General features: G+C 48.2%; 1 protein-coding gene across 2 annotated transcripts; it reads right to left on the bottom strand.

The window, feature by feature from the left end:
* Positions 1-812: 812 nt before the first annotated feature.
* LOC113901613 (olfactory receptor 1K1) lies at positions 813-6,647 on the bottom strand. 2 transcript variants are annotated; one of them, XM_027556196.1, is made up of 2 exons: positions 5,739-6,647; positions 813-980 (listed from the first exon to the last, which is right to left on the bottom strand). In XM_027556196.1, exons 1-2 carry the CDS (start codon positions 6,645-6,647, stop codon positions 933-935), a joined length of 957 nt encoding a protein of 318 aa, XP_027411997.1. In that variant the 3' UTR covers positions 813-932. The 2 variants fall into 2 exon arrangements, with proteins under 2 accessions (XP_027411997.1, XP_027411996.1); XM_027556195.1 differs by lacking the exon at positions 813-980 and having other exon boundaries at positions 5,697-6,647.
* Between the last annotated feature and the right edge of the window lie 4,621 nt (positions 6,648-11,268).

Genomic DNA, 11,268 nt, shown 5'->3' with positions numbered 1-11,268 from the left:
CCTCCGTCCATGGGATTTTCCAGGCAAGAGTACTGGAGTGGGGTGCCATCGCCTTCTCTGAGAAAAATGGTATAGGTGATCTTATTTGCAAAGCAGAGAAAGAGAAGCAGGGCTTCCCTGGTGACTCAGTGGCAAATAATCTGCCTGCCCTTTCTGGAGACACAGGTTCAATTCCTGATCTGGGAAGATTCAACATACCATGGAGCAACTAAGCTGTGTACCCAACCACTGAGCTCGCGCTCTAGAGCCTGGGAACTGCAACTACTAAAGCCTGAGTACTCTGGAGCCCGTGAACAGCAACAAGGGAAGCCACTGCAGTAAGAAGCCCGCACACTGAAAGTAGAGAGTAGCTCCTGCTTGCTGCAACTAGAGAAAAGCCCATGCAGCAATAAAGATCCAGCACAGCCAAAAAATAAATAAAATTTAAATAATAATATTTAAAAAAGAGAAACAGAGATACAGACATAAAGAACAAACGTACAGATACCAAGGGGGAAAGGGGAAGTGGTGGAATGAATTGGGAGATTGGGATTGATGTATATACACCATTGATACTATGTATAAAATAGATAACTAATGAGACCCTACTATATAGCACAGGGAACTCTACTCAGTGCTCCGTGATGACCTAAATGAGAAAGGAATCCCAAAAAGAGAGGAGATATATATACACATATAGCTGATTCACTTTGCTGTACAGAAGAAACTAATACAATATTGTAAAGCAACTATACTGCAATAAAAATTAATTAAAAAATATTTTTACTCTTGTGTCAGTGAGACAGCCTGGGTTTCTGTTCTTGTGTCTGCAGGTCAGCTGGAGGCTCTGCTCTGCACTGGTCTTCCTGGATCGCCTTGAGGACTGGGAAAGCTCTGCTCAGTGTGTTTTTTATTCTCTGCTGGGGGCCAGTGGGCTAGCTGGGCATGTCCTTCTATGGCAAAGAGAAAAACACAAGAGAAAAAACCCAATATCTGAGCTTCTTTTCAGGTCTATGTCATGCCTCCCAATATCTTGTTGGCCAAAGCAAGTTGGATGGCTGAACCCCAAATCCCAGATGAAGGGCAAAGTTACGTGGCCAAGGATTCAGGGATGGGTGAACTGGGGCCATTAATCACCACTGTGATCCATCAGACCCCTCACATCGCCCTTATCTCCATTCATTGCTCCCTCTTTGATGCTTCCATACATCTCTCCTGGCTTTGATCATAATTTGTGTTCCTGTTATTAAATTCGTGAAGGCTATAATAGCCAGGACATGGAAGCAACCTAGATGTCCATCAGCAGATGAATGGATAAGAAAGCTGTGGTATGTATACACAATGGAGTATTACTCAGCTATTAAAAATAATACATTTGAATCAGTTCTAAAGAGGTGGATGAAACTGGAGCCTATTATACAGAGTGAAGTAAGCCAGAAAGAAAAACACCAATACAGTATACTAACGCATATATATGGAATTTAGAAAGATGGTAACAACAACCCTGTATGCGAGACAGCAAAAGAGACACAGATATATAGAACAGTCTTTTGGACTCTGTGGGAGAGGGAGGGGGGTATAATTTGGGAGAATGGCATTAAAACATGTATAATATCATATGAGAAATGAATCGCCAGTCCAGGTTTGATGCAGGATACAGGAAGCTTGGGGCTGGTGCACTGGGATGACCCAGAGGGATGGTATGGGGAGGGAGATGGGAGGGGGGTTCAGGATGGGGAACACGTGTACACCCGTAGAGGATGTATGTTGATGTATGGCAAAACCAATACAATAAAAAAAATAAAGAAAATTAAAAAAAAGAAATAAAAAAAACCCATCATAGGAAAAAAAAAAAAATACGTGAAGGCAAGTGCTGTCTGTTGTCCTCCTGCCCAGTACATAATCATAACAGAGAATGCAGAGAGCATAGAGAGCAAAGGAAAGAAGAGAGTAGAAACACAAGCAACTGAAAAGAGAGAACGGGGCAGACACATAAGAGACATGAAAAGGATGAGCGAGGGAAACATCCCTGGTTTAGAGTGAGAGAAACTGCTTGCTGATAAACAGCTTCTTAAAATACTGATCCGTTCCTCATATTCTAAAGCAGTCATTTTCACATTTAGAAAGAGTCTTCATGTTTTTATTTTTCAAGTCTAATAGTTGCATTTTCCCTGTGGCTGCCCTTGCATGAAAGAAGACTTGGATTATAGAAATTGTTTTGGTCCCTTAGAAGAAGTAATCAGTTTGCCATTTATGATCAGAGACTCTTTCACAACTAAGATCTCTCCAGTTGTTTTACCTTTGAAATGAAGGTGGCCTTACATTATGATGCAGAAAGCCTGCACTGGAAGAGAGGCTGGAGAGGCAGACTCAGTTCTTTTCTTGAAATGCAATTGTTTATTTTTTCTGGGTGACGTGGTTCCTAGCACTACCTAGTATTGGCATAAATGAAGGGTTAGTAATATCGATGCTAGGAGGGCAAAAGTCACTCAGTGGTCAAGGACTGTATCTCTATCCATGGAATTCTCCCGGCAAGAACACTGGAGTGGGTAGACATTCCCTTCTCCAGGCAATCTTTCTGACCCAGGAATCAAATCTGGGTCTCCTGCATTGCATGCAAATTCTTTACCATCTGAGCCATCAGGGAAAACCCATGCTAGGAGGGTGGGCTAGATTGATTCTGAAATGGTCAGAAGTCATTTCAGGACAAAGTCAGGGAATACAGTGGGTAAGGAGAAGCAGTTCAAAGTCCTTCTGAGGGGTGACTGCAAACCCATGAAGCTGAAGCAGCCTCCCTGGGTACCATCTCTTTCAAGGGAACTGCTTGGAAGTGAGTCAATTTGCATAGGCTTGTTTGCTTATGGTGTTAAAAACTGTTCTTTGTAGTTCATGTGAAAAGGATGCAGGGAGAATTCTTTGGTGGATTTTTGAACTCAGTGGCTTTTCTTGGTTGGGGATGGGGGAAGGTTTCATACTCTTATCTCCTGGTCAATATCATCTTTTAGGGCTTCCTGAAGTAAAACAAGAAACCTGATCTAGGTGGGGGGTGGGATGGGAATGGGGCCCAGGGACCGACAGGCCTATTGACTGAGGCTACTTATGTGCCCCCCATCCCCCTCTCTTGCCTGTCTTACTGGGGGTCTGGAAGTAGATCAGGCATCATCCAGCCCAGCACCTGACACATAGAAGATGGTCAATAACTATTTATTAACTTGAATTGAGTGATGGTTTGTGGTGTGGTTGAAAGAGCCTGAGACTGAGTTAGGAGAACTGGGACTAAAATTGGCTGGTGGAGCCAACCAGGAGAAGCCTCCTCTCTTCTCTGAGCCTCAGTTTTCCCACATGCATAGTGGGGGTTTCTCCCTGGGCGTTCATGAGACCTGAAAGCACTTTTGACACTGGTTATGGTCATCCTGGAGAAGGAACTGATCATGCTGGGGCAGAGATGGAATGCCTTGGTCAGAGACCAAGGTCAGAAGCTGGGCTGTGCTACAATGTGGGTGGTGGGGACCACTCGTCCAGGGATGGGGCCTCTTTGGGGGGCTGAACAGGATGACCAGGTCAAGGCTGGTGGCCCAGAAAAAGCATCGATGATCCCTTGAGCCCCATAGGGCCCCTCTCCCCTTATGCTGAAGAAAAGAGACGAGAGGCCAGACGAGATGACAGCAGAGCACGTGTATATCTCTGTGCCAGGTTCTCGAGACTCTGGCAGAACTCAGGTGAGGTCCCTGATGGCCAGCAGATTTCATACCTTATGTCATAGGCTGAGGTGTGGACTGGGTGATGAGCATCACCACCAGTATTTTTCTGAAACTTCAGAGACGAGTGAGGGGGAAGCAGGTTGTGGGGCTATTGATAGAGGAGCAAGGATATGGCATCAACCTGGGCCTCGGGGTTGGGAGGACGGTGGGTCAGGTGGACATGAAGGTGGTCTCATGTCACTGCAGGGCCAAGTGACAGGGTGCTGGAGGGCCAAGCCAGGAAGCCTGAAGGTTACCACTGACTCTGTGTGACCCGGGCAGGTCCCTTAAACACTCTGGGCCTCAGTTTCCCAGTTTATCAAAGTAAGGGTTTGGAATGGATCAGGGGCCCCTCAGGGCCGTGAGGAAGATGCACTGGGGAGGCTGAGAAGATGGGTTCCCTAGAGGGTCCCTCTGACCCTTACTCCTGCTTTCTCCCCTTCATTTTAGATAGTATGTTTCTGGGTAAGATTTCATTGAAAATAAAAAAGAGTTGTGGTTTACGGTTTGGTTTTCTAAAGCCAGTGGTCCAAAGACCTTTAAGTTTTCTTTTAGATATAAAATGGCATAGGATAGCAGTTCTAGGATCAGGTGGTGGCCGACTCATTAGTGGGAACTGGAAGGGCCCGTGGATAATCCAGCCCTAGGACTGCTGTAGCCTGCAAGTTCTTTCACTGAGGCCACCGAACTCGGGATCTGGGTTCTATGGGACCCAGTTAAAATGCACCTGAAGGGCTTGAGCAGCAGAAGTGCTTGCTCTGACTCTGCTATGGACTAACTCACCGTCTTTGAGCCTCCATTTCCTCATCTGTAAAGTAGCTATAAGAATACCCATGCTCGGACTTCCCTGGTGGTCCTGTGGTTAAGAATCCTCCTGCCAATGCAGGGGACACAGGTTCGATCCCTGGTCCAGAAAGATCCCACATGTCAATGATCAACTAAGCCTGTGTGACACAACTACTAAGCCCACGCTCTAGAGCCTGTGCTCCGCAGCAAGAGAAGCCACTGCAGTGAGAAGCCAGAGCTCTGCAGTGAAGCAGAGCCCCTGCTTACCACAACTAGAGAAAGCCGGCATGCAGCAACGAAGACCCAGCACAGCCAAAGCGAGGGAAGAAAATACAAAACCCCTAGAATTAAAAAAAATATGTGTAGTGCTGACATATGAAAAAAACTAAAAAAAAAATACCTCTTCCATCTGCACCAATGCCTACCCTGTCCCTTGTCTGTCTTGCTTAAGTTAATTTATCTATTTACACTGCATGCCTACTGCCTTCTCCTACTACAGAATGCCAGGGGGAGCTGAACAGGCAGGATCATAGCAAACAAGTACAAGAACAAAGGGTAAGAAAAATGGACAGCTTCTAAGTGCTCATAAACATAAAAAATACACTCATTTATTCATCTCAGATGCCCAGAGTACTTCCTCCGTGCCAAACTGGGTTCACTGGGTTAGGTCAGTCCTTGACACATGAGTCTGTGAATTTTAGCCTCTGTCCCAGACAGATAAGAAGTCAGTTTTTTGAGAAAACATGGTGATGTGATGGAAAACACAGTCCCAATCCCCACCCCCACCCACCCCCCAAGCAAGATCTGGGTAGCACAGCCTTCCATATAGCTTTAAGCCCAAATACAACAAAAAAATGGTAGAATGCACCCTCTAAATGCCTGGAAGTGACTCTTAGAAGAGGGCTTGGTATTGCTGAAAGGGCCTAGGTTTTGACACCTAAAAATGGTGTAAACTTGGTAAAGTCAAATCTTCTACTCTGAGCCCCAGTTTCTTCATCTGTGAAACTGGGTCATAAAAATCTGCTTCACTGGTTGTTGTGGCATAATGTCAGGTCAGGTGAGGACCTGCACTACAGTAGCACTCAGAAAGGGATCCCCATTATTATGGTTTTGGAAAAAGCACAGAGCTGATAATGGCAGTCACGAGTGTCGCCGTGGGCGATGCAATCCACCCTTGGTGGGGTCCAGGCCTCAGGAGTCAGCCCCTGAGATCCTCCGCTGAGTGAAAAGGGCTCTGAGTGCCCCCTGCACATCACGGTTCCGGAGGCTATAGATGACCGGGTTCAGCATGGGCGTGACCACGGTGTACATGACGGTGGCCACACGGCCCCGCTCGGCCTCATACCGGGACGTGGGCTGGAAGTAGACTGCAATGACTGTCCCGTAGAAGAGGCCCACCACGGCCAGGTGGGAGCCACAGGTGGACACAGCCCGGAGCCTCCCCGCGGCTGATGGCAGCCGGAGCACCGCAGCTGCAATGGCCCCGTAGGAGGCGAGGATGAGCAGAAAGGGAGTGACCACCACTGCGGCGCCCTCGGTGAAGATGAGCAGCTGGATGTGCCGGGTGTCAGAGCAGGAGAGCCTTAAGAGAGGCTGGTGGTCACAGAAGAAGTGGGGCACTTGGTGGGAGGCACAGAAGGACAGGCGGGCCATAAGCAGGATATGCAGGAGGGAGTGGACGTGGGACACGAGCCATGCTGTCCCCACCAGGGCTGTGCACATGGCCCGGGACATCCTTGTGGCATAGTGGAGGGGGTGCCGGATGGCTACGTAGCGGTCATAGGCCATGGCAGCCAGGAGGCAGCTGTCAGTTACACCCAGGGCAAAGAAGAAGTACATCTGGGTCAGACAGCCAGCCAGGGAGATGGAGCGGTTGTGGGCCAGCAGGTTGGCCAGCATCTTAGGTACCGTAACGGAGGTAAAGCAGAGGTCAGCAAAGGACAGGTGGGCCAGCAGGAAGTACATGGGAGTGTAAAGGGCTGGACTGGCTTGGATGGCGGCCACGATGAGTCCATTACCCAGGATGCCCGCCACATAGAGGACCAAGAAGAGCATGAAAAGAGGTCGCTGCTGGCTGGGATTTGTTGTTAGTCCCAGTAGGATGAAAGGGCTTCCTTCTGAAGACTCATTGGCAGCATCCATGGCTAGGCTGCTTCTTCACCTGGAACCCCAGGGGTTTCATTCCATTGCTGAGTCATCTCCTCAGTGTCAAAGGTAAAGGGTGAAGGGCCATTGAGTTGCTCAAGGCTTTCTGGCCACGAGGGAAGTCATGATAGCCCTATGGCTACACACAGATGTGACTGTGAGCAATTTTCCTCCTCTCCAGGTCTTAGGTTCTCCATCTGTAGAGTAAGGGAGCTGAATCAGGTGAACTTGAAAACTGCTTCCAACTTGAATACATTGTGATTTGCAGCAAAAACAGAACAAAAATATTGCCCAGGATGTGGACCAAAGAAGGAAGAAACACAAAAGGAAAGATGAGAGAGAGGATCAAAATCAGGGAGAGATTTGACCAATGGGTATTTATTTGGGGGAAAGTCAGAGTGGACAAGAAAACCAAGATGGAAGTGAGGAACTCATCTAAGAAATAAAATTCCAAACATGAAGGGCATATATGTATTGAAATGAATATAAATCGATAGCACCTGAATGCAAACATGATGTTTTAGAGCACTAAGGATCAACAGAAGAACCTGTCCCTCCCAAGGGCAGGGATGTAAGGATCTGATGATGTTGCTGCTGCTGCTGCTGCTGAGTTGTTTCAGTCGTGTCTGACTCTGTGCGACCACATAGATGGCAGCCCACCAGGCTCCTCCATCCCTGGGATTCTCCAGGCAAGAATACTGGAGTGGGTTGCCATTTCCTTCTCCAATGCATGCATGCATGCTAAGTCGCTTCAGTCGTGTCTGACTCTGTGCGACCCTATGGACAGCAGCCCACCAGGCTCCTCTGTCCACAGGATTCTCTAGGCAAGAATACTGGAGTGGGTAGCCATTTCCTTCTCCACTGATGATGTTGAGATACCCAGACTGCCATCCACTGTGTCCTCAATAGTAGGTGATGGGACACAGCTGAGCAATATCATTAAATTCTGAAGAAAAAAGATTTTGAACCTAGGATGCTAGCTTAACTTCATGCATGTGCGTGCTCAGTCCTGTCCGACTCTTTGCGACCCTGTGGACTGTAGTCTGCCACGCTTCTCTGTCCATGGGATTCTCCAGGCAAGAATATTGGAGTGGGTTGCCATTCCCTTCTCCACGGGATCTTCCCGACCCAGGGATTGAACCCGAGTCTCTGCACTTTTAATCAAGAGTGAGAAAAGAAGAAAGAAAATATGAGACTTGCAAAAAAAAGAACCAAAGAATCTAAATGATTCCCAGTATTCCTGGAAAACTCTTCCCATGAAATCAAACACATACAGCATCAAGAAAATGCACAGCCCTTTATGGGAAACTCGTGCAGATAGGTGGATACACCTATCAGATGCAGAGACTTGACTCTTAAGGACAGAGACATTTCAATGCTTCCATTTTTTTCCTGTCTGAATCTCACTGCAGAAATCTTGGATGATTCTCCAAGAAGGGTCTTAAAAGGAGAGGGGTTTTAGGACAGGTTTCCTGAAGGCTATGTTGAGACCAGCTCTGCATCCTTATCCATTAAAAGAAAATAAAGACCCTACCTACCCTATTGTCTTCCTTTTTCTCCTCCACTGAATAAGAAGAATCCTTTGGTTTTGGATTCCTGGAGAACATTGGTTTTTTTCCCCCTCAATTATGTCCCACCTTCCATGAAGGTAAGAGGATCAAGGTGAGTGGAAAGGATGGAGAGGGGAAGCCTGCTTATGAAATGGCTTTTTCGGAAACTGGAACTACTTAAACTTGGGAACTGACCCAAGTTTAAGCTACCCAGTCTATTCTTCTCAGGTATTCTCTGAAGGAAGGCTGAGCTATGCATGCGTGTGTGCTAAGTCGCTTCAGTTGTTTCCAACTCTTTGACACCCCAGGGACTGTAGTCTGCCAGGCTCCTCTGTCCATGGGATTCTCCAGGCAAGAATACTGGAGTGGGTTGTCATGCCCTCCTCCAGGGGATCTTCCTGACCCAGAGATAGAATCCATGCCTCTTACGACTCCTGCATTGGCAGATGGGTTCTTTACCACTAGCACCACCTGGGAAGCCCTCTAACCTGAGTTTAAATGGGTCTCAGTAAGCATTCAAATACACTGAGCTGTTGGCAGAAACATTCATCTATAATTACAAACACACTGGTGCAGGCATGCAGGCATGTTTGGCCTCTAGTTATGCTCTGCAAACACATAGGCATGACCGATCATGTACAGAAATGTGGACACAGACATCTAACTAAGAGATGAGTGTAACCACCAGATCCATAGATGCAGATCATCCTAAACATAAACCGAGGGTCCGGTGCAATCACAAAATAGTGCTGAGGCCAGAGGGTGACGCTCATTCACAGCCTCCTGTTCATGGAGGCTGCTGGTACCACACACAGCTCCAGGACCCACGATGCCCATTCATGCTTTCACTGACCAAGTGGTCTGTGTCAGTTCTCCACCACTGTCTGTCCACGCCTCCTGGTCACCCCCCATCACACAGTCACATCTTCTGCTTCCAGCCCTAGAGGCCCAGGGCCTCGCAGCTTCCCACTCAAGTCTCCTGCTGGGCACAGCAGAGATGTGCCACCCTAGAGGGGCATGTTCACCTACACACCGCTTCCCCTCCCCCAACGATGACACGGTAGGGCAGCGATGGTAACGCACAGTCTCAGTCTCACACCAACAGCACCTGTTCTCACAGTCACACGAACAGCTCATGCCCCCAGCCAAGCTCAAGAGGACAGAGGTGCGTGCTCTCCAGCCTGGCCCTTGCCCAGTTGTACCATCTGGCTTCGCCACATCACAGGAGGAGCAGCAGCGGGGACCAGGTGTAGCCCGACACGGAAGGGTCTGGGGAGGGAGTTATTGGCCACATTTAGGAGGTTTGGGGCCTTGGGAGTACCTTAGCTTCTCCCAGAGAAAACACCCTTCCCCTGGGCCCCCTCCCTGGGCCGAGAGGCAGCTCAGCTCTGGGGCTTGTTTTCCTTCCTCTCTGGGGCCCAATTTGACTGGGGAAGGAGTTGTTGGTGCCACCTCTAACTTGGGGGACCCCAGGAGTCCTGTGCATGGTGAAGCTGCTGCTCCCCAGTCTTTGTCTTGTGGGGTCCAGAGCCCCAAGCCTGGGGTTTGCAGCAGCAGCTTCTGGAGCTAAACGTCTTGTCCCCTCAGCTGTTGCCGGGGCTTCTTGTAGGAAGTGTAGGAGTGTGGGAGCATTGTGCCTCTGGGGACTGCGGCAGTTGTACACCTGAGTGACTGTGACATGTGTGTGTGTGTGTGTGTGTGTGTGTGTGTGTATAGGATTGTATGCCTGTGTGTGGACAGAGTGACCAGGTCTCTGTCAAATGAAACGTGTCCATGAGCTTGAGTGTGTGTCCGCATGTCCACTGTACGTGTGTCTGCGGAGGGCAGTGACACCTGAGAGTGTTTCTTGGTGCATAATGGTTTCTGGTAGGGAACTGGCTCTCTGTTGGAGGGGGCATGTGTTTCTGTGTGTGTTTATAGCCTTCCAGATGGGAATGGCTTTGCATGACTCAGCACTGGAACAACCATGAAGGGTTGTACCTTTTGAACACAGCATCTTCCATGGTTCCCTACTACCTATTAATAAAGTCCAAATTCCCCTGCCTGATACCCAGCCTGTGGGGCATCCTTCCCATCCCCAGATCTTCAGTCTTCAGACTTCTCTCCACCTCTTTTCCAACAACCCATCTCTAGTCAGTTAAACCAGTCTCCTAGAGTCTCCTGTGCATGCAGAGCTTGTGTTACCTCTTTGCCCTGTGCGCGCCTGTTTCCCCCCATCGAATGTCCCTTTCCCTCAATTCCCACCCATGCTGCAGGGCCCAGCTGGTTTTGTGCAGTAGGTGCCCTAATCAGTCTTCCCCACCCCAAACCTGCTTTTATCCTAATTGCTTGTCTTAGTAGATGGTGTTGAAGAAAGTTTAAAAGGAAATATCAATATTTGATCAGAAATGGGGAACTTCCCTGGGCATCTCACTTTAGGAACGAGGATCTGACTGTATTTCAACCGTTATCCCCCAGGTTGGGCTCTGTTATTGTCTTCCAATGCCTTCCCTTCCCTCTTGTTTCTTTTCTTTTTTTTTTTAAATTATCTATTTGATTAATTAATTTGGTTGTGCTGGGTCTTCACTGCTGTGTGCAGGCTTTCTCTAGTTGTGGTACATGGACGTCTCATTGCAGTGGCTTCTCTACTAGGGGAGCACAGACTCTAGGGCACACAGGATTCAGTAGTTGCTGCACATGGGCTCAACAGCTGCGACTCTCAGGCTCCAGAGCTCAGGCTTGGTAGATGTGGCACACGGGCTTAGTTGCTTTGTGGCATGTGAGATCTTCCCGGATCAGGGATCAAACTGGTGTCCCATGCATTGCAAGGTGGATTCTTAAACTGGATCATCAGGGAAACCCATTATTTTCTTATCTATCAAGTTAGCCCAGCATAGCAGTCTGAAACTTCATGTTTCCTCCAGTGGATGTATAGGATTGATGTGATTATCGTATCTGGCTGTTCCAAGGATGCTAAAAATGTGGAAGGACCCATGGACACCCTGTATGGTCAAGATGATGGAAGGGCTATATGCCTCTGGAAACTTTCCTTTAATTGTGGTGGGAACTATATGTCATGAGAGCCCCCC

This window comes from Bos indicus x Bos taurus, chromosome 11, assembly GCF_003369695.1.
Source record: "Bos indicus x Bos taurus breed Angus x Brahman F1 hybrid chromosome 11, Bos_hybrid_MaternalHap_v2.0, whole genome shotgun sequence".
NCBI classification, from domain to species: domain Eukaryota; kingdom Metazoa; phylum Chordata; class Mammalia; order Artiodactyla; family Bovidae; genus Bos; species Bos indicus x Bos taurus.
Note: the sequence above shows the minus strand (reverse complement) of the source record. Positions and strands in the feature narration are given on the sequence as shown.